Source organism: Cuculus canorus, chromosome 5 (genome assembly GCF_017976375.1).
Source record: "Cuculus canorus isolate bCucCan1 chromosome 5, bCucCan1.pri, whole genome shotgun sequence".
In the NCBI taxonomy this organism is placed as follows: Eukaryota; Metazoa; Chordata; class Aves; order Cuculiformes; family Cuculidae; genus Cuculus; species Cuculus canorus.
The window spans coordinates 53293450-53317169 of NC_071405.1; the positions used below are offsets into that span (position 1 = coordinate 53293450).

Here is a 23720-nt window from a genome sequence, read left to right on the forward strand (position 1 = left end):
TATTCGCTGCTTGTTCTAGATAAGCTTCTAATCAGAAGTGCCTTCTGTGCTGTGGACAATGGAGAAACCCGGACAACCCATGCCATTGCATTTTGTTCTAAAGCAACATCACTGCATTTTGAAAGGTATGCTAAGTCTTTGAGACAACTTGTTTCCCATGTACGTGCCATAGAAAGGATAATATTTGCACATTGCACATATAATCTGGACTATAGTGGAATAACTGTTCTTTTGGAGCATGACAGATGGACAACACTGAACACTGCTTCAAAGTTCAAAAACATTCTCTAATTTTCTAAGGCCAGTAAATCACAAGCTTAGGAGGGAGACATTAATAACTGGTGTAGAGGAAGCGCAGCTGCAAGATGCCAGCACACTGTTAATAGGCATATTGACTCCATTTGTATTTTATTTATGCTACATCCATACCATCATGCATGCTTCCATATGTGCTTTAATATTACACACCGCTATAAAGTAAACAGGAGAAATCAGAAGACAGACGGATATTCTTCAGAAAACCCACAGTTTCCTCTCCTGTGAAATAATAGCAGCACTATGTGACAGAGAATGAGCAGAAAATCTGGCAGCCACCAATGCAGGATGATTGCTCCCTAGTCTGATCTCAAGATGAATGCGCACACTGCCAGGAGCTTTTGTTTGTACCACACATCGGCTCTGTAGGTATTGTTGTCCCAGCCTTTTTCTGTAGAAGCCATGTTCAGAGTGATGCAGGAGCAGTGGCTACAGGCTGGCAGCATGTAGGGCCAAGGGCTTCCTGTGGCACATCAAATCTACCTTATGCTGACTAGGATACTGGGTTCTTTCTATCTCTTTCACCACCCTCCTTTTGGCTGCTACAACCTGCAGCAGAGCCCTTGCTCCACCCCTCAGCTCACAGTTCAGAACTGAAGGACCAATGAAGGTCTCTTCAGTTCACTAATTCCCTTGTGCTGAAGCTTAAGCATTTTGGGTCTCTACCCAAATTGAGTCGTAATGCACTGTCATAGGAAATTCTGCCAACCTCTGGAAAGGCAGTTCAGGATTTTCTCCCAGGTGTCAGGCACATCTATGCTGTTACTTTGCATAGAAGAGGATTGTCTCCAGCTATTAGGCAGCAGAAATAGAACTTGGGAACTGTCATAACAGGAAGTGGTAAAGAGATAGCAGGCAAGCAGAGGATAAAGAATACTAGGAGAGAATATTAGAGTTTTCGTTACAAAGCCCTAACACATCTTTTTCCAGACTTTCCTCACAGCTTCCAGATTAGCAAATCAGCACAGTAATCTTTCTGCACAACACTCAGACCTGTTAGTCTGCATCTGTAGCAGTTTACATGGAGAGAACAAGAGGCTGCTGCAAATGCTTCCCCTTGATGCAGGACCTCACAGTTCTCACGGTGAGAGCTGTAGCACATCACATGGAGGCCCTTGTTGTGGCAGGGCCTGTTCCCCAGCTTTCCCAAGGCTTGGTGCCCAGGTTAGTACATCTCACCAAGGGCAAGAGAGGCAACTGACATGATTCAGCACCATCAGAAGGATGAACTGTGTAGCTGTCTTGTCACAAGGCTGCTATCCGAAGCGTAAACCATTGCTCTATTTTACTAAGTGTCTGATGATGAATGACTATGTCCTACCACATGAGCTGTATAAACAAATTCCCCCAAATATATGTGCTTCATTTGAATGAAGGAATGTGAGAAACTTGGCTGTTCCTCAGGAGGATGTGAAAGGAGAAATAAGGGAGAGAAATGGAGGAACTGGTAATTTTTTTTTTTTTTAATTTGTGAGCTTGTTCATGGAAGGTCTATATCAGCTTTCAGATTCAAATGAACGTGGCTGAAATAATCACTTTTAATCCACTTCTGGGTGGAACTCACTCTGATTTGCAGACTGCATCAATCAAAATGGAAATTTGATCAAATTCAGGCTCCTACAGCCAGCTTTCCTGTCATGTGATGCAGCTCAGAATTTTAGGTTGTTTCATGGGTCCCTGACAGCTCTGTTTATAAATCATCTAAGCAGAAGGCACAAAGAGGGAAGAGTCTATCTATTTCAATGGCTTATAAAGTGTTAATGCTTCCTATCCCCCTGATTTTTCACCTCCTCAGGGTACTGGAACTAGGTCATCTACCTGGATATATTGCTGAGCTGAAAAGGATCTGCTGCTTCCAGCCACACAAAGAATGCACAAGGAAAACACCTCTTACCCCTGATGGTGCTCCACGAAACTCATTCAGCTTTTTCATGAGCTGCAGGCAGTGTTCATAGTCATTTCCTACATCACCTACATTGATCATGACTTCCTAGGGGAAGAAGCAGCAGACAGGTAGACATTCAGGCTAAGATTACAAGAATACAGTACATCCCAGTGGTTATGCTAATGCAACCAGTTCTGTGATGTGTTTGTAAATCACTGATTTACAGCTTCTGAAGTAGTGTCTTCTGATTTTTAGATAATTATGAGATTTAATCCCAGCTCCCTCTTTATTATCAATTATAGAAGTAACCTCTGAATGAAAACTTAGCGGATCAAGTGACTTTTCCTTCACTCTTACAAAGAGAAACTTGCAGATTTGATACACAATGAGAGTGAGTGCCAGTTGCCTAATGCTTCAAGTCTCTTCCATTCTAGTCTGCTTTCATTTCTCTGTTTTGACAGAGACACACAAGAATGCAAAATGATCACCAATGATAATCACAATCTCTTTTGTGCACATTTCACATGAGAACATGTGTTAATACTATCTAACTGACTCTGGCATGGAAACATTTCAGAAATTTTTTAGAATTTGTTGAATTGTTCCTTGTAGAGTGTTTGAAGAACATGTCACAATACTTCTAGGAAAAAGCCACTAAGAATATATGATAGAGGATGACACATTTATCAGAAGCTCACTGCTAAATAGCAAGTCTCTAGTGTGCTGCTTGGGTTAAACACTAGAATCCATTTACCTTCTCCCTAATCCAGGCTTCCACCTGATCCACCTTCTGGAGAAGTTCTAGGAAGTCCCGGCTGTCCTCCAGCATCTTTCCACGGGCAGCAATAGCTCTCTTCAACTGCTCCCAATGCTCCTGAAGCATGCGGACTTGGCGACGGATCTCTGCTGATTTTGGATGGCCTTTTGATACCAGGACTTCTCCTTTCTTCCCATTCATAAGAAGAAATTAGAAATGAAGATTGCCACTAGTTTTTGATGTGTTTACCATGTTATCTGACTTTTCTAGAAAGACTCTCTCACTTTCCTAACATGAACTGCACAATTAATTACTGATATAAATTTTACTGCCCAAATGGTGCTGCTCAGCTTGAAAGATTTTGTGTCTGGAGGGAATCAAGAACACCAGGGTTTGAATCTAGCTAGCAATAACATTATAGAGTGGGAGCACCAAGGTAGGTATTACACGTGATTGTGTCCTTCCACTATGTGATTCACTGAGTTTCTACAAGAATGTTTGCAAATCAGTCATGAAATCCTAGTTACCTTTTGTAGGACTAATCACCATGGGCAAGGAAGAAGGCAGTGATATCTTCCTATTTGGGCAATAGAGAAACATAGAAGTTCCCTAGATAGAAGAATTAAAAAATCTCTCTGTTTAAATTAACAGCATTACATTTCCATGGCTTAGTAACAGGGTTCTTGTCACACAGCTAGGTTAATGAACAAGCTATCCTTCATTTTCATGCCATCTTTCTGTCCTCCTTTGGATAACCAGCAATAATTTGTAAAAAACACTAGCAAAGTGAGAGAATTACCTTGTTAGCAGCTGTGATGATTTCTTCATTTGCTAGAATCTCTGCCTCAAAGACCTGATGCTTCTGCAGCAGCTTCATTTTGACTTGCAGATTGCGGTGGTCTTGTGTGGAAGGATCCTCTAACTTCTTCATACGCTCACTGATCCAGTCTTCTGCCTGCAGTAGTGTGAGGCATCAGAGTTAGCATGACGATTACATGCTGTGCTGGGGTCTCCTCCCAAAACACTGCTCTATGCAACTGTCTATGCCAGGCCTAGGCAGATTGAGCTGGGAGCTGACAGCCGAGGCGGCTCTTCAGTTTTGAAACTATTCTACTTGATAGGAAATAAAAGCAGGTAGGGATGAAAATAATTTTTATTTAACTACAAGAATTGTGAAAAATTCCTCGAATATGTCAAATTTTATCGCAAGCTATAAACACATTGTACAATCTTGTGGGTTAGATACAGAGAATCCTTGAGAAGATATACAGCTTTGACATGGTAGACATATTTAAAATGAGATTATGACAGCTGAACCTTGAATATAGGGCTCTGAGTTTCATCTCCTGTCTCTGTCATTGACCCACCTGTAAGCTGGGTTAAGATTCTGAAGAATTCTGTGCCTCAGCTACAAAACACCACTTACACTTCCTGATCTTAGCAATGTTGTAAGACGTAAACGGAAAATGCAAAGCAAATAACGCCTTACTGATGGGGCCAAGTACTAGTCAGATTATTTGAAAATAAAAATAAAAATGGCCTAGTCTGGAGCATCAGATTCAGATAAGCAAGTGAACTCTGAAGACTAACAAAGCCAAGGTTATGTGTTTCTCTTAGTAAAATCTTTGTCAGGGGATTTAAACATACACGGAATAAAACGGGCAATAAAATAGTGAGTTTTCTGCAATTTTCTTTAAAGTCTACTAAACCTCTAAGCTTTCTTTAAAGTCTACTAAACCTTAGCAGTAAAGGAAATATTTTCTTTTTATCAAAACACTGAGAGCTAAACACTTGATGTGTTGTAACTGATCCTTTTGTCCTCAAAACACTGAAGTAACCTAATGTTTTGACAACACAAGAACAGCAATTTGAAGCCAAATTTATCAGTTTCAAAGCAACTTGGCTGTCCTTATGGAACTGTGCTACATGCACACAAGAACTGTCAACTGGAAGACTTTCTCAGTTAATTAATGATTTAAAGTGTTGCTTCAGCTGCTGATATCCTATAAACAATAACAGAAATGGCTTTCACTTTGCAGCAAGCTCTCCAGAAACTGTTCCCTTCCAAAGCACAGTTTAAGACTGAAGCAGGAGCCTTATGTCAAGGTTGCCAAGGACAGCACACTATCATCTGCTGTTTTCATTTCTGACACCCTTCTCACAAGCCAGGGCCTTCTCCCGTTACTCTGCTACACGTTAATGTTTTAGCGTCACTTAACTGACTTCTCATTTGTATAGGAGAGGCTCATCCAGAGGCTCAACTCATAGAGTTAGGATGAGAAACAAATGAATCCTCTGCATATAGCCAGTTAAAGGGTGATTTCTCTCCTACTTTTTTAATAATAAGCAATGGCTTAATGACAAACTGAGCAAAGCTATTCAAACAAAATCATATGTGCACTTTTAGTGGCTTGGCTTATTTTAAGGCTTACTTAGATAGATAAAGAGAGTAAGAGATCCTTCTCCTGGTCTGGTGTTCACATTCAGATGTGAAGCACGGCTGGTCTGTTGTCCCAAGATCTTTTTATAGAAAGACTTATGATTGTCTGGACAGGCATTTTTACTTTATTGAAAACAATAGTGAGACTAGTGTTATGCTTAGTGCTGGCACATGGAACCAGGCTTATTTCTATGAGATTCATAAAAAACTTGGGCACTAGCAATTTAGAAACCTACATTTTCAAACCATCAGTTACTGTACCCTTAAAAGTACAAACCTTTGTAAATTACTTTGATTTTTAATGAACCAGAAGTACTAAAAGCATATGAAGGGATATGCCTGTTCTAGACATTTAAAGACAACTAAATCTCTCTTACTCTTCTAAGATAAAGTAGTAAATGTTTTATTCTCTTGTACAGAGAGCGAAAAGGAAAGGAAGTTAAGTGCTACTAATAAGATGAGCCAGTTTCAGAGTCAGCATTAAAACTCATATCCAACCTTAGAAGTAAAAAATTTCAACTTTATGACCTTTTTCCTGCAATAACTTAAACAAATACACATTTCTTCGTAGCAAGCTGTGTATTTTCCTTCCATGTTAATACTGACGTACAGACTGACAACAGGATGGTCTATAAATCTGCCTCCTTTTGGGACTAGAGAAGCACCCTATTTCTGCTGTAGGAGAGTATAACCTACTTTGTGAGCTGTATGTGACCTCCTCAGTTAGCTGTTGCAGGTTTTGTGCAGAAAAACCTAAGTCCTGTGTCCTGAGAAGGGTACAAACTGCATCAGCTAGCCTTCTAAGCAGATCACAGGATGCTGAGCTCTCCATCACCTCATAATAATCATAGACTGTGTAGTCTTGGTACCGACGTGCGTAGTGCTCTGTGTAATTGCTTCTAGAGAGTAACTAGGAGAATTTTAACACTGTGATCACTGTTTTGTTCTGACACAAAAGATTTCACTTGGTCAATAGAAATCACTTAAGAGGAGGGAGAGTTTTCAGGGGAGTGGGACCCGAGCTTTGGAACTTGTTCTCCTAATAAATAAGAACAAGAAATGACCTTATTTATTTCACAGCTAAATAAAAAAACTCGTCTCTGCAATTTAACATCCCCTCTGCCTTCCACCTCTATACCAGTCTAAAATCCTCTTACCTCTTCCAAGTTCTGGTAGAAGAGTGCCAGAAGAAAGGCAGTCTGCAGCTTCTCTCTCCTACTCTGGGCTAGATCCTTGATCTGCTGCTTCCTCTCATGAATGGCATTTAGTTTGGATTGGATCTTTACTCCTTCCAGTCCACCAACCTTTTGTAGCCTGCTTGCCTGTTCTTGAAGAGACATCATCTGAGGAGACAACAAATCTGAAATTACTTTTTTGCTTCCACGTGTATGAAATAAACAAAAAACAGGCTTCTTTCCATACCTAAAAGAATTTCTTTTTTTTTCTCTAATGAACCAAGAATAGCAAGGACAAATTAACTAGCATTCCCCAAACCTCACCTCACCCTGTACTATGTTACATCTATGACATCTTTGTCATGGGTCTCTGTAGTACACTCTGGCTGCTTATGCCACTGATCATCCAGTGCAAGGAATAAAGGAGAAAGCCTGACACCCATGAGTGCTCAGGCTCTATTGCTTTGTGGAAATCATAGAATCATAGAATCACCAGGTTGGAAAGGACCCTCTGGATCATCGAGTCCAACCATTCCTAACACTCCCTTAAACCATGTCCCTAAGCACTTCATCCACCCGTTCCTTAAACACCTCCAGGGAAGGTGTTGGAACGCAGCTTTCCACATAAGCAATCAGTCTGGCAGAGAGCTGGCACAGGTTCTGACAGCTCATTCCTTCTGGGGAACTCAGGCACAGTCCCAGGTTTGAGTTTAGCCCTAGCCTGGGAGAATTCTGGTGGTGGCCACCAGCCAGGCAGATTCCTTTACATGAGGGTGGGCAATTCAACATCTATTCGAAAAGTGCAAAGAGGGGAGCCAATGTATACCAGACATTGTATACCAAGCGTATATTTAAATAACTGGACAAAGTCATTCCCACTCACCTACTGTATTTTACTTGCTTTAAAGGCTACTGCTTTTTTCTTTTCATGAAAAAAGCAGAAACTTCTGATATCCATAACACACAACATGGCCTGCTTTAAATATTTCTTCTGCTAAGTCCCACTATTCAACTTACTAAGTGGTTTTCCTGTCTACTGCAAGGAAACACAGGCAGGACTTTGGCATGGAGCATTTAATACTTGTTCTCCACTGCTCTGCCTCTTATTTGACTAAGCTTCCCCATTTTCTCTATGATTTGAACACATAACACCTATTAGCAATTTAATGTGTCACGGTATTAAAAAAAAATAAATCATTTGAGCTTGTGGGTTGGTAGAATATTTTTTAGTTTTTTGTACCTTCTCATCTTGTGAGGCCAGAAGCTTCTCAAAAGCCTCATGTTTCCTTATCAGTTGCTCTACTTCATCCACAGAGCTTCCAAGGTCACTGCTTTTCAAATAAATCTATAAAAAAAGTTTAACATTTTTCTCAGTGGATTAATTATGACATAAACCTGATTCATAAATGTGAGAAGAGGTGTTAACCATGCAGTTGATGGTACACTTAAGAGGCAAAAAAGGAACAATAGGCAACTGAAATTGGAAATTAAATAGTAGAGCTCCAAGGTCTTGAGCAAGAAAGATAAGCATTAACAGGTCAAGCTTAGGAAGGTGACTTATCAATGCTTATCACAATCACTAAGTCACAAGGCTGGCAATGAATTCCAGAGGTAAAAGCCACCCTTGTAATCCAAAGCAAAATCAACACTGACATGTCTGACAGATGTCTGTATGATTCCTTCTTAGAAGATTCCAATAACAGAGACTTTGCAGCCCCCTTCAGCAATTTATGCCAGTGCTTTGTTACCTTTACCATTAGCAAGATTTTCCATTTATCTAGCCTGACAATGCATGGCTAACACTTCACCCCATTACATACCGTCCTCTTCATCACAGAAAGGACACAATTCCTTTTCCTTTACTTCAGCCTTGTACATGTTTGTAGGCTTTTTGCATACCAGAATTTCTATCTTCTCTAGGCTGAAACTACTCTGATCTGATCAATCATTCCACAAAGGCAGTGTCCTCTTGACTGTGATAAGAATATTTTACTTTCCTCTAGTTTTTTTCCATTTCCTCCTATTTTGAAACATCATTCCAAATACTCTATGCAATAAGTGGCAATGAGCAATAAGGCTGTCAGCAGAGAGCTTATGTGTGCTTTTTAATCTGTGATGTTCCATATGCATCTATGTATGGTGCTTATATTTTCCACAACATCATGAATGCAAGTATAACTGGTGATTTACTGTGAGCTTCCGGAAGCTTTTCAGAAGAACTACTATCAGACCAGCTTGCCCCCCTCCAGTATTTATGCAGCTGATTATTCCTGAAATATGTCATAGCTTACACCTGTAACAAGTGCATTACGTCTGTCATTGTTTTCAGGCTATCTCTCCAGTTTGCCTGTATTAATTTTAATTACTTTCTGTCCTATAAGTCTCTGATACAGAAAGAACTTAGTCTGTAATAACAAATGCAGTTTTAAGAAAGCTAACCTCTGAGGTATTTGCTTTTAACACTGTGAGAACCTTCTCTAGCTACTCCACATACATCTTTATAGGCACCACTCTGTCTTCTTGACTCTTCCAGTGTTAAGAAAACTAGTTTCTCAATTCCTTCTTTATGCATACTGTTACATGCAGTTTTGTCAGATGCAAAAGAAAAAACAATGTAGTTATCTATTATGAAGAAAAGAAAGCCCTTATCTGCAGGCCAGTAGGAATTTATTATTTTCCAGTGGATTTAATTGCCCATAGTTTTTTTCCTTATTCAATGTTGAGGCAACATCAGGGCAAAAACCCCAGTCAGAGGCGCTAATAGGACATGAGCAAAAATTATGTGTGGACAACGTTCTCAGAGGAATGATTATGACCGGACGATTGTTGGAGTTCGGGCTGCTACGAGAGACTGCATTTATCAGTTGGGATGTAGTACCATGTAATCCATTCTGTGAGCTCATGGATCTGTAAGGATTTGGATAAGGATGAGAAATTCCCACCAGTAGCTCTACATGGGTTAAGTGCAATTAGCAGAGATGGAAGAAGAATTTGAGATCAGTGATATAGCTTGAAAGATTTGAGAGGCAGGAAGGAAACAGAATAGAGTGAAGGCTGAGCCCTGCCCTGGTACTCCTGGACAGACCCCAGATTTCAGTCATTACAGTCATTACCTTGCTTTGTCACCTTTAGCTCCAGCTGGTCAATGAACCTTGTTACTGCTGCTGCCACTCAGCCTTCCTTGGAAGCAGTGGCTAAGAGGACTGACAGCCAAACCTGTCCTGACTTTCTGGTTCACTTTTTTGGGAGTTAATAAGAGGAATATTTTGCATATACAGAAAAACACACCAAAGAATCAGAAGAATCTGGCCCAGGCCAGATGTTCAAACTGCTCTATACTAATCCATGCCAAGTATCAGAAGACAGGTGAGCAAATCCAACACAGTAATCACTGTCAAGAAGGGGGGAAAGGCCACTGTACAACAGACTCAAGTTTTTAATAAATTTGGCCCATAAACCAATAACAAGCTTAAAGAAAGAAATTAACATTAGTGCCTCCATTATGCCTCTGTATGTTAACTACAACCTCCACCAGAAGGCAGGTATTCTGTCATTCAGACTTGAATCTTTTGATCTATCCTACTCATCAAGTGTATGAAATTAAGACAGCTTTTTTTGTTAGGGTGGTTTTCGGTTTGGTTTGCTCTTGCAGAGGAAGGTCTCCACCTGTGTGAGCTCCTGCTTTGTCTACTGTAGCGTGTTGTTGAACCACATATAACTACAATCCATATTTATACTGCTTTTATTAAGAGTGAAATAAAAGGTTTTTGGCTGAAACTAACTCCTCTTTGGGGTACACAAACATAGAGCTACATGTTGCATCTCTGTTTTGGTGTTTTAAATGCTGCTTTAAAAGCACTGTAGCTTCTCTGTCATATTTTATGGCATATCTACCATCTATAGTTAGAAAAGTTTTACCTGAGGAAACAGAAAATTCCCATAATTTTCTACATATCATTACAGAACCTTTATTTAACTGTTAGCAGTGAAACTGTAAATTCTGTGATACCTGTAGAAACAGTCATTTGTTTTCCCACTTTTATATATGTGCTGGAAGAAAAAGGCAAGGGACAATCTCCTGGTAAAGATGATTACTTTCTTTGGAAAAAGATAACAGAGACATCTGAGAGCAAGAGAGTGGGATGGTGAGTCATAAGCAGCTGCCACTGGAGTGCTCAGTGCCTGCCTTCCCTTGAAAATCACTAGACACCGATAATACTGAGCATTCAAAGCCCCATTCCTTCAGCTGTTAGAGAAGTGGGAAGAAGTCCTCCCGACTTTTAAAAGCTTTGCACCAGGTCCTCTAAGCAGAAGCCCAATGCTTTTGGGAACACAGGTTTTAATACTAAGAAAGAAAACTAGTGCAAAAGAAATCTGGCTTGCATACCTTACAGGACACATGATGTCAATACCCTTAGAAGAAAGCAGTCCCAGTAGCATTTAAGAGTGCTACTTGGAGAGCTGGTGAGGTAAAACCTCTCCATTCAGCTTCCAAACAGAAATTTTATGAAAGCAGTTACTAGTATCAGAACCACAATATTTTTTTATCATTTAAGCATTTGTTATACCAATCTGAAAGCAAAAAGGAAACTGGCTCCCACACCACAATGCTGGCCTGAGCCAATTACATGACATATTGGAATATTTTTAGACACGTTTCCCATACTCTTGTGTTGAATGAAGCGTGTTGATTTCAAATATAAAACACTGCATAGATGTCCTTCGGTAATGAACCAGGGTCTCTCACAAGAGGTATAAACTTTCTTTCAAGTTTGTTTCTGTCATGAATCATGACCCATCATCAAGAATTTAATGCTTAGCCACAAAAAGCACTGAAAATTGGCCACTCAATGGACTCATTTTTAAGTGAAGACTTGCAAAGATGCTTAAAACCACAAAGTTCGCTTGTTCCTGTGTGAGATTTGAAATGGGCCATGTAGCAAATAGCCAAGTTATTAACAACGTAAAACACAGAAACAGAGGTTTTAACTCTACTTAACTACTTTTTTTTCAGTATTTCTGAGCATTAGATTTAGCCACATTGCCATAAGACCTCTTATATACAAGTTAATACAGAATTAAATACAAAAGCCCAATTAAAAAATGTTAATGTTAAATAAAACAGTACTATATAAACACATTTACATTACAGCAGAGGTCAGGTCTAGCTATTGGAGAGATACTAAATGAAATATTTCAGTCATTAGCATAACTATGCCCTCTGGATACCACAACTTCACTTTTATACACACCGGGAGATAACACAACCCCAAAAGAAATTTGTGTTACAACTAATGTAATTTTTATTCCTCTAGAGAAAAAAAATATTTTAAGTATTTGTGCAAATCCATTCTTTTTTCTGCTTCTGCTCTCCACAGTATAACAAACCCCACTGATTTTACCCCACAGCGATTGTCCTGCACTTGCTACTGAGATTGCTGGAACTCCACTGAAATCTTTTAGCTCTAAGAATGTACTAAAAACCAGAATTATTCCCAGCTTTATATGTCTTCAATTAAAGCATGTAATCAAGTCCAAAATCTTTGCCCAGACAGATAACAATAAAGTTTGGTTTGATTTGATTTGACTTATTTCTGATAAAAGTAAATACAAAAAAAGAATTAATGAAAAAAATATAATTTGTTTTAGCAAAGTAAATAAATGAGCTTAATATAATGATTATATATGGTTCACAAACACATTGTACTATGCTTCTTTTAGTAAAAGTTATAGTGAGGTGTCGTACTACAACTGATAAGTGGAATAGAACACTGTAGTAGTTAATAAAAAACAAATACACCTTTTCCATAATACTGACATCAGTGTATTATTGGCCTTTGACGTCAGAATTTGCATACAAAATTCTAATGTTAAATTAATTCAAAGTTTCCTTCTTCCCTCACACTGTATGCTGTCTCATCAATGTGAGAATTTAATTACCTGATACTGGATATGTACATGGTAAAATGCACAGAGACAAGTCAGTGTTTGTTTTCCCATTACTGCTACAATTCCTTCCTCCCATCTATCTTCTCATTCTTCAAAATTTGCAGGCTTGATCCCTATCCTGTAAGTAGTAGGTGTTAGACCGGAATCTTGTGCCCATACAACATTATAATTAAAATATTTACCTATAGAACACTTAACTGAAGACAAACTAAGTTCTTCTTAAGCTCCCCAGAGTTTCTCTGCTAGAAACTTTCCTGGGATATCCAAAGTCGAGATGCTATGGAAACTAAATTCCCTCATTTCCCCTAGTAAAGGGCAGTATCTTTCTTTTTCTAAGGGGAAAAAAAGTGACTTCTTCCCATATACTTAAATATTTTGTGTTTTGAAAATTAGTATTACTTTTAAAAGTTAAGAAACCAGGAATTAACCATTTAGAAATATAGCATAATCTGATGGGTACAAAATGAAAAGAGTGAAACAGAAAAATCTAAGAAAAACTACACTGAGGATTTGTCTCAGGTCCCAGACCAACTAGCATAGAAGAAAACCAGTTCTTGGCTCAGAAGTCTTGAACCTTCAAAGCACTGAGCACTATGGCCCGATTATGCAAAATTTGTTAAGCACATGCATGGCGTTGAGCATGTCATGTCGACAACCGTACTGTAATAGTTAAAAGAAAACACTTGTTAAATGCTTGATCAGATCATAGTGCTCAGCTTCATCTAGGATGGATCAAGCTGTAGCTGCAGCCTTGATGACAGGAGAACACAAGTAGCTTTCTGATTGTCCCATCTGTCATCCCTAGGGAGTGGGAACACGGCAGGAAGCATACAAAAATAAATCAACATGGCTTGATTAATACAATTTAAAACTTCTGTTTGCAAATGTTCCTAAAATGGAATAGAAATCTTCACCACTCTCCTCCCAGATCCAAAGGATGCAATATTGACATCAATAGATGGACCCCACACACCCTCCGTGTCTCTGTGAGTTGAAGTCATGGTGTGAGCTGGTGTGTTTGTCAAAAGGTTGTCAGCGCATACACTTTTGGAAGTGCATGTTTCCTGGGAAGGTCTCAAACCAGATCTTGCCCAATGGCTAGAAAGCAATCCTGAGCAGCAAACTGGATTCACTGATAGAGAGAGGCCAGCCCCAGTCTCCACAGGGTGAAAGGGTGGACCATCTGCATCTGAATCATGTGCGTTGGTAAAGACTGTTGGACTTCGGCTTCTTCTACATTCTCTTACCACCTGGATAGGCATAGCAGTCCAAGGGGTGGCAAGTATCAGGGTGATTTTGGAAACCTTGTGGTGAGCAGATGTTAGACCGTCATATGGAGTCCTCCTGAACTCTGGCCTAGATGAAGGCTGGTTCTGAAAGGCAATCAGGTCTGGATTTAAATCCTTGCTTGTGACTTCATTCCTACTAGTTGAACTTTCTCTTCCAGTCGGCATAGCTGAGGACAGCCATACATCTCTGGGGACAGCTTGCTGAGGAAGGTCAGGATACTCTGAGGAAGTCACATGAAATCTCGTTATTTGAAGAGCTGGAGACCCACCTGAAGGGAAGCATTGTTTTGGTTTCTGAGATCTTGTTGGAGAAGCAGCTGGAGTTTCAGGTACCTTCTCTAATTGTTGCATGAGCAGACTTGAATGAGCATGACGGCTTCCATGGGAATCTGTTTGAAAAGGCTTTACTGTCAAGCTGCAAGTTGAAATGTAAAGCTTCATTGAAGCACGGATGTCTGGCATTTGGAGATTGCACTGGCTACAGCCTGGCTGTGGTGGCATAGAATCACAAGGCTCCAGGGATGCATGCAGATTTTTGCTGTGGAGTACAGAAACAGCTGGAACAGCAGACAGGTCAACATCTAGGCATGATGTCGAGCTTGACAGACCCTTGCAGGGAGGGGCATCTGAGGGCAAAGATACAGCAAGATTCAAGGGATCATTTTTTTCGGAAGAAATATGACGAATACTTTTTTCTCTTTCTGAATACTGCTTGTAAGATGCAGACATTGACCAAGTGCCAGAACCCCCATATCCATCACTCCAAGGGTTCCTGGGAGGAGTAGGACACCAGGATGTCTCATCAGAAGGATGGACAAAGTGACCAGTGCTCCCAAAATCTTTCCTCTGGTCTGTGCGTGCGAGGATCACATCAAGCCTTGAACAGTAAGCTCCGGAAGACACAGTGCTTGGTGGTGATCTGACATTTCCTGGAGCAAGCTCTGTAACTGATTGATCAGTGGGAGGATGCCATGCCGATGCTGGCATCTTTTGAAAAGGCCTGTCCAGCACAGCAGATTCAAAAGGAGGAGGTGGGGTCGTTCTGCTGGAAGAGAGCATCACTTGTGCTGTGGAGACATAGGTTGCAGATGAAAGTTTGCAGTGATGGTCCTTGCATGACATTCTGAAGCTTAGTCCTAAACGATGCAAAAATCAAACCCTCAGAATCTTGCCTTTTCCCTTGGTTTTAAAAACAACTCCTAATCCTTTTTCCTTTGGCACTGTAAGCTTCCATTCTTCTTCTGAAGTAAAGGAGTGAGAGATGAATAATCATTCTCCAGGAAAAAAATTATAAACTAAAAAAATCCACACTCAAAATAAAACCCCACAGCTCTTCTAATACTGCTCCCACTGCCTGTCATGTCTGCAAAGTGATAGGAGTGTGGGATGGGCAGAAAGATAAATTACAGAGCATGAGGCTCCGTACCCTGAGTGTTCTGACAGCGAGACTGCAGACAGAGTAGGAGGGAGCCAAAAATGCCTGCCAGAGACAGCCTGTGAACTTGCTGTTATTTCATCTATGAAAAAAAGGAAAGCAGCTAACCTGAGCAATGCATCTGCTGCTGAGAAAAGCTTAGAACAGAGCAGAGTGTACTGAACATCACTTCTGCTTAAAGAAAAAAATAACCTTTTTCTTCCTCCTGTTTTTCAGCTGCTGCTTGTCTCCACTGTGAATGGCAAGATCTCAGTTCATAGGTCTTAAGAGAGTTTCCTTCAACAGTTCCTTGCAATGGCACAAATGAATTAATAATTAAATAAAATTTTAAAGATGTTTGCCTAATATTCTCCGTGTGTGCTCTATTTTCTTTAGCACAGAACAACCCTAGACTAAATTCGGCAGAAATCCTTCAAGGGTTTAAATAACTTGGTGTAATATAAGATGCTGGCATAAAGTCAAATCTGTCACTCCAGCAAAGACAGCAAATGAAAGAGCGGTTCTCAGCAGAAGATCGTAGTTTAAAACACGCCTTTGGTGCCTTCTTCCTTCCCCTGTTCCTTGCTGCTGGGTAAAGACTTGGTCTAAGGCATATGAGATACTGGAAAAATAGGATCAGAAATTTAAGGGATGACAGAAGCTTCTTTCTTACACACATATTTTGCAGATATGTCTGAGAATTGCATCACAGAAGAACACACAGGGTGGAGAGATTGCTTATATTTGTTCCCCTGACAGGAATATTTTAAATGTGTGTTTGCTTTTGTCCTTTCTGAAAGCAGCAAATGACAATATTCCCACTGGAAAAATGGTGTGGGAGTCTTCAGTTGATGTCTTGTCTGAAAAGTTTTTGAAAACGCATTTGAAATGACTGCTTTCCTACCCTCCTCCCTGTCTCCTGAGGGAGCAGTCTGCATCACTATGCAGCCACATTTTAACTCCATATAGTAGTAACAGAAGTTCATCCAAAATGAATAAATCATTCTTCCAATTGTTCTTCAGATGGAGAGAAGTAAAATACAAATAGTGACTAAGAAACCTCAGTTCATTGTCAGATTGTGTGTACTGATCCATAAGGCAGATGGTGGCAGCTGCAAAAGACAGCTTTGCGGTTCTTAATATTTCTCCCTCATTTAGATGGCAGTCCTGCAGCACAGGAATAACCCTTTTGAAGAATGATCACACTTAGAGATGAGAGAACAAAAGCAATGGGGGATATCCTGTGAATGTAGGGATTGCAACTGTAGAGCTATTAGAACAACGTTGGTATTTCTATTCAGGGCTGGACTGATGCATTGCATGTTGAGGAAGGACTAGAATCCAGTAAAAGGTAAATTCCTTCCTGTTCTTCCGTGAACAGTGGCAAATGAGCCTCTTCTTGCAATGATTTCCTTGCTTGATGGATTTCATCCTATGAATTCTTCAGAGGTACCGCTTATTAAGTATGTAAACATATGTAGTCTCTTGTCTTCTCAGCAGCATAATAGCCTGAATGTGCATCACTCTGTTTATACTCATTGTGGATTGACACTGCTCTGGACATTGAGGTGATTGCCAGCATTGCCAGGTCTCAAATCAGTAAAATTGACTAAAAGACAGCAGAATATAATTAAAAAAAAAAACCCCAAAAAACAAATGCAGAGGGTCGTGCAAGGAACATAAGAACATACTATGACTGCGGCTCCCTCATTTTCTACACCTGCATGGATGAGATCAGCTTGACATTACAACCCTCTGCTTATTTTCTTATCATTCTCCCTGACCATAAAATGCCATCTATGTGAAGGGGTGCTGGGAGGGACAGCCAAGTATCCAGACTTTACTGTTCCACCTTCTGACCACTTACAGTGAGAATAAGGTTCCTTAGAAGTTCATAGAGAAAATCCTACAAGAGAAAAATTCTAATAGCAGAACTGCCCTTTATGGTCCTCTTTGTCACAGCCTTTGTTCACAGGCTTTGCTTTAGCTGAAGAAATTTGTGGTAGACTGTGCGGTTGATCCTTCCAAGAGAACTTACCCAGCCTATTCTGGACACCCACACCTTTTGTGGCAGTTTACCTCACAGCATATGGCAATGGTAAATTCATAGGATCATAGAATCATAGAATAGTTTGGGTTGGAAGGGATCTTAAAGGTCATCCAGTACCAAACCCTCTGCCATAGGCAGGGACAACTCCCACTAGATCAGGCTGCCCAAGGCCCCATCCAACCTGGCCTTGAACACCTCCACGGATGGGGCAGCCACAGTTTTCCTGGGCAACCTGTTCTAGTGCCTCACCACCCTCATAATGAAGAAATTCTTCCTTATGTCTAGTCTAAATCTGCCCCTCTCCAGTTTATAGCCATTGCCCGTCGTCCTGTCACCACAAGCCTCTGTAAACAGTCCCTTCCCAGGTTTCTTGTAGCTCCTTCAGGTACTGGAAAGTCGCTATAAGATCTTTTTGGAGCCTTCTCTTCTCCGGGCTGAACAAGCCCAACTCTCTCAGCCTGTCTTTGTATTATTCATCTGAATAAAGAAGCAATGTGAAATGCAGTTTACCTGTACAGAATGTGCTGGAGGCGTACTGAAATTGCCAGGTGCAACCTCTTTCATGTAAGATTAACACAGTCCTCTGCAACCAGGTCTCATGACTGAGCAGCAAGAAGTAACACTAACTCATAGTGGCTTCCTATGTGTTGACCACTGAGGTACACACAGCAAAGCAGATGCTGTAGTCACAGCGCCTCTGCCTGTTGGCTGATATCCTTTTCATGAAAACAGAAAGAATATGGTGGCCAAAATTTTGCAGATTTTACATTTTCCCTGATGATACTCCCCATGCAGGAGCTTAGCAATGATGTATCTCTGCTTAATAGGGATTCAATAGAATGCAAATTGTGCCATTTGCTAATTAAGCAAACAATAAATTTTTTTAATTGGCAGAACTATGAAATAACTTACTCCAGAAACCTGAATCTAGGTGAAAATATCTTGATTTCATGTTTTGGCAGAACTTCAGAATGCAGACCATACTTGCCAAGGGCGCCAATTGTAGGGAATTATGAAGATATGCATTTCTTTCAAGGAATGAGTAGCAGAAGGTTCCAAGCCCATGTGTCCCAAAGGGTTATGTATCACTGCATGACACAGCTCAGGGTCAGTTTTCCAAAACATTTAGTACCAGTGGCAAAGCACTGGTAGAAAACAAAGTTCAGCACAAACTGAGAGCCATTAAATTATACTGCCAGGGGTCTTGGAGAATTAAGATTAATTTTTCCTTAATAAGAAATGACTCAGAGGTAAAACCTCCTTTAGCTTTTCTTCAGACCTCCTATTTAAGCAAATTTCAGTACAGTGATGTGATTTGCATGCCAAGTCTCAGCACAGTTATAGCAATCTATGAATCCATGAGTTTGTGCAGAGTGACTGGCAAAGACTGAATTCTACACTCAGTTTTGTAACAAAAAATGTCAGCCCTCAAGCGGGAACCTTTTAAAATAGTTCCATGAGTCCAGGAAAGTGCAAGAAGGATAAAAGACAATCTAATATTGGTGAAAAAAACCTACTTAAAGAGCTGCAAAATGATAAGAACATCCTTCTGTTTCTTTGCATTAACTATTATCAGCCCTCTCTTTTTATAAGGGCATTTTTCACTAGGTCAGATTTCTCTACTGTATGAAACAGAAACATCCTTTTGAATCAAATTCTTGCATAGTTGCTTTCCATACTGTTATAAACTCCCTTACAGAATGGAGAAGTCAATTCCATTTCCTGGGTTAACTCACACTGCCAAAATCCATTTACCACTAGTTGCATTTCCCTAGCACTAAGCCTTCAGCCTTGGGTGAGCTTTCCAGAAACATCTGCAAAGTAATCTCCCTGTCCTCCTTCAAACAATTTCCCTTTTCTCTGAGGCCCACAAAACAATTTCCTAGTGATTAAGGAGTTGGTACACTGCAATTTGTAAAGCTGACTCATACTGGACTGTTGTCTCCCTCTTCTGTTGTGACTCTCATCTGTTAGCTCTTACGTTTATTTGCAATGTATTATCTTTCAGGCGTGGATGATCTTTTTGTTTCTGGTTCTGCACCCAACACCCATGAGAACAGCAGGCTCTTGTACATTGCTACAGTCACTAAGTGATCAGACAATGCAAGAAATAACAATAAAAAGAATGTCTTGTTTATACATAGAACCCAGGATTTTGAGTTGGAGGTGAACAGTAATGCCCTTTTTATTTTGGAAGAGTTCAAATGCTTGAAGGGTTTAACTGGTTATTTCAAGTTTATATTTCACATACCTCCTGTGAATTCAGAAGCTTGTCCAGGTGATCCCAATCCTTGTAGAACATTTGTTCTTGGTGTGTTTTCTCCAGCCACTCCTTCTTCTGGTTCCATTCATTGTATACATTTTCCTTCTCTTTCAACAGAGCCTGTAGCTTCTGCTGAATCTGAACACAATTACCAATGAAAAACACATGTTGGACTTTATACTCCACGGACGAGGGTAAGGTGGGAGGAGAAAATATTAAGTGGAGTGATAGATAAGTCCTTTAAACTACAAAAAAATATCAAACAGAAAAAAAAGCAGAGAAATAACCAGAGATGCCTCATTTCAAGAATGGAGGAGAGCTTCTTACAGCATAAGCAACAGCCCAAGCCAAGAGCAAATACAGCTATTTCTGAAGAGTACCTTCCAGAATAAAATCCTAATTCTACATTATCTTTGGTTGTAACAGTGCAATTATAGCACTTCAGATTGGACAGGTACTTACATAAGTTAACAACATATCATATTCTCCTAATCAGAGAATACATGCGTCTAAGTTAGACTTCATGTCATTTCAGCTTCCAAAGTCTTTATGTCCACAGGTCTTTTTTGCTACATTTTTCTACATGCAAAGGACCGTACAGTCAGGAAGATATCTAGTTACTGTAGTAATACATTACAATATTAAACGAATTTTCACAAAACAGCTTGGTCAGATGGGAGAGTAATTCACAGGAACTCTGAAGTTTTCTGAAGATATTCTTGAGACATGTTAATAAATTGTCAGGGAGAAGTAAATTAGTAGGTACTAGAAAAGAAAAAATGCAGTGAGAATTGTAGAAGCTATTTGTCTTGAGTAAACCGTCATTTTGATTTCCATTTCTCATTTCTGGGGAGTTAAATATACTAGCGTAATTCATTACTGCTGAAAATGCTTCAGTTAATATTTAAACTCTTTCACAAATTTGAGTGTTTTCATTCTTGGTTCACCATTTTATGTGCAGCCTGGTCTGGTCTGGATATAGCACTGTAATGTAAAGCAAAGTATTTGTGTGAAAACTCAGTTAGGGAAGCAGGTAGAATTATTTCCATTGCTCAGAACACAGGGAACTTTTCAAATAAGCCCAGCTTTGCTTCAGTGGGCCCTCAGGAGAAGCGAACACTCATCTGCTGCTGAGGTAGGAAACAGAACCAATGTTTTTGTGCCCAAGCTAGGTGACACACTGAGGCAAACATAGGTCATGCATAAGGATATGTGTGAGTGCACACATGCATGTGTATGCTTACATGTATAGTATAGAATTATAGATACACTGGTGTTGAGTAGCTGAATGTGCATGACTGAACACATATGAGTTTCAGTTACCTCTTTTGATCCTGTTTCCTCAACTTGCAAGAGTCCCAGCTGTACAACAGAATTATACTTCTCTTCACGTGCTTCAATCTCTGCCAGTAGCTGTTGATGCTGGGTAAGTCTCAGGCTGCTAGTAGATATGTCCCGAATAGTCTCTTTGGCTCTCATTTCCCTTATTATTTCTGCTGCCCAGGAAAAATAGTCCCACATCTAGAATCCAAGAGAATGTGAAAGATGAGATTAGAGCTCAGGTTTGGGCTATCAGACAGGAAAATCATAGGCCGACCATTCTAATTTGAGTGAATAACAGGTAATAAACTCATAGATAAAAAAGAAAATATTCCATTAGGAATTAGAGTACTTCTATGAATTTTAACAAGGGTCAATAACACAACTGCAGGAATTTCTACTAGTATATTAAATCATACATAATTTGTAAAATCATAATTATGATCAAACAGTGTCATAGCACATCAATGAAAACATGATATAATTTATTGTCCTTTAGTCTGTCATTCCTTAAGTATTTTCTGGTGTTATGCCTTCACAGAGAATAAAACAACATCATCATACTTTTCTGTGACTTAGCTTTGTCTATCACAAGTCTATTTGAATCTTAAGTTGTACACATATTCTAAAACGAAAGTTAGAATTTTCAGGTGAGAAAAAAATAAGCTCAGCCTAATAGAGGTAGAAAAAAGGGAAATCACAGGTCAGAAAATATTGCTTAACTACACCAGCTGTGCAGATTCAGTTTCTGGTTTGTGGGACTGTATGACTGAGATGGGCACAGAAACACAATATTGGAAGGAACAAGGATGTAATGATAGCTTACTTTCAAAATCCAATGAACAAATAAAAATATTTACAATACCTTAAAATGTGTGAAGCATTCAGCTGAGGCAATCATGGGCAAGCAAGTTCTTAAACAAATCTCTGAGAATTATTGTCTGACCGTGACTGAAGAAACTTGTGCAAGTAAAAATAATTGGACATTTTCTGCATGTCTTTTTCTGCACCTTCATTGGTCATTGGGTTTGAGTGACATTATGACATTATGTTTGAATCAGGTGGTTTGCTCTTATGTGTCAGTAGGTAAAAAATAGCACTGCTAGGGACTGTACTGGGGTTATCCAGGATGATTAATTAAGTTATGTTCTCTTTCAGTTGTGTTTGGATTATTTGATTCAGTTCTGATGTGGTAAATGGTCTCTTACTTCTCAAGTGTATTTTAAAAGACTGTTATGTATAGTAAGTGCTTCAGGAAAATGCTTGTTTGCTGCAGAGTTGATCTAGTTGATCCCTAGATCACTGTCATAAAGACAGTGTACAAATGAACCTTTCACCTACATCAGCAGAGCCACCTTAATGTTCCTTAAGTCATATTTTAATTAATTTTATTTCCCCATCAACAGTTTTGCACAAGATAAGTGATTCTTAACAGCTAAAAACCAAACCAACGAAACCCTCAAAAATCCAAAGTGCCATACGCATCTTTTATCTCTAACTGTACAATATATTTTTGGATGAAATGTGACAGGTAATGCTGGTTTGAACAGCTTTAAGAGATTTAAAAGTGTATTAGCCTGATGTGCAGAAGCCTTTCATGCTAACACAAAAGCATCATGTACACTTTATTGTGGTCTTGAATCCAGCTCACAACCTTAAGACAAACTTGCTGGCAAGTTTTTTTCCAGGTGGGCATACCCTAGATGTTCTGCTTCCCAGCAAACATGAAAAAAGAATGTGAACTACCAGACGTATCTTTAATTGACAGTGAAGTTACACCTGGAACACTTCAAGAATACGAAGAATGTAAAGGTATTCTAGAAATCTACAGCAGCAACTTCCTGCATGATAAAAGGGGGCACCCTTGATGTCTTAGTACTGTTACTGCAGTGCTTGCAGCAATAATCTACTAATTTACACTGGTGTAGCTCAAGTGCATTCGCTGAGACTACTGACATTCATAAAGTCTTACATGGAAAATCATAGCTCGGTGACCTACTGAGTTCTTTGGAGATAAAACTGTTGTGTGTTGCAGATGATGACAAAATGCTGATATATGCACGTCACTGTGTTTAAGCAACTTGAGAGGTTACTGCAAAGACCAATGAGTTAAATTTGATACATTCCATGAAGTTAGTTAACTGAGAGTTATTGCATGCACTGAGAGAGAGAGAACAAAGGTTTAGCCATTATACATGGAAATCTAACATCTATTTTTATGACTCTTACTCAGGGGGAACTGCAGAGCCTTTGAAAAGACTATTGCTACTTCCGTGAAGTGATAACCATTTCTGATAACTATCAATTATCCCATACCCAGTTGGATACAAGCTTCCCTTCCTACAGAAGTTAAAAGATCCTTATCCTTTTAACACCTTCCTAAACAGCAAACACTTAAATGCTTGATTAATAACACAGATAGCACCTGCAGCCTTTTACATCAGCCTTTGCAGTTTGGAAGTACACCTATGATTCGCACATGTTGAAGGCAGCTTTCCCCTGTGTACCAATAGACTGAAGGCAGAAGTGCTTACATGTGCCTGAAACTCGTAAAGCTTGTATGCTTGTTCCAGAAGTTTCTTGCGCAGTTCCACTTTAGACTTCAGGGCTTTCCAATTGGTCACTATAGCCTGCTGCTTTGCTTTCAGTTCTTCCACCTGCTTCTTCGAGCAATAGCTCAGCACATGATCTGCAGAGTGGATCAGCTCCTGCAGCTATACACAGGAACAAAAGAAGAGAGTAGGAGAGAGAGTCATAGAGACACAGATAATATTAGAAAAGTTATGATGAGGGCTATGTTAATTATATATGAAACTGCAATTCAAGCAACATTTTCTGTCATAGCATTTCTCATGCTAAACAA

General features: G+C 39.7%; 1 protein-coding gene across 1 annotated transcript in view; it reads right to left on the reverse strand.

The window, feature by feature from the left end:
* Nucleotides 1-23720, reverse strand: part of SPTBN5 (spectrin beta, non-erythrocytic 5) — a 95389-nt gene that overhangs the window by 34205 nt on the left and 37464 nt on the right. The window contains exons 31-38 of the mRNA XM_054069165.1: nucleotides 23392-23571; nucleotides 20861-21058; nucleotides 19526-19675; nucleotides 7813-7917; nucleotides 6555-6740; nucleotides 3757-3912; nucleotides 2955-3146; nucleotides 2210-2305 (exon numbers count right to left, since the gene is read on the reverse strand). Of these exons, the coding sequence (XP_053925140.1) occupies nucleotides 2210-2305; nucleotides 2955-3146; nucleotides 3757-3912; nucleotides 6555-6740; nucleotides 7813-7917; nucleotides 19526-19675; nucleotides 20861-21058; nucleotides 23392-23571 (1263 nt within the window). The remainder of the gene's footprint in view (nucleotides 1-2209; nucleotides 2306-2954; nucleotides 3147-3756; nucleotides 3913-6554; nucleotides 6741-7812; nucleotides 7918-19525; nucleotides 19676-20860; nucleotides 21059-23391; nucleotides 23572-23720) is intronic.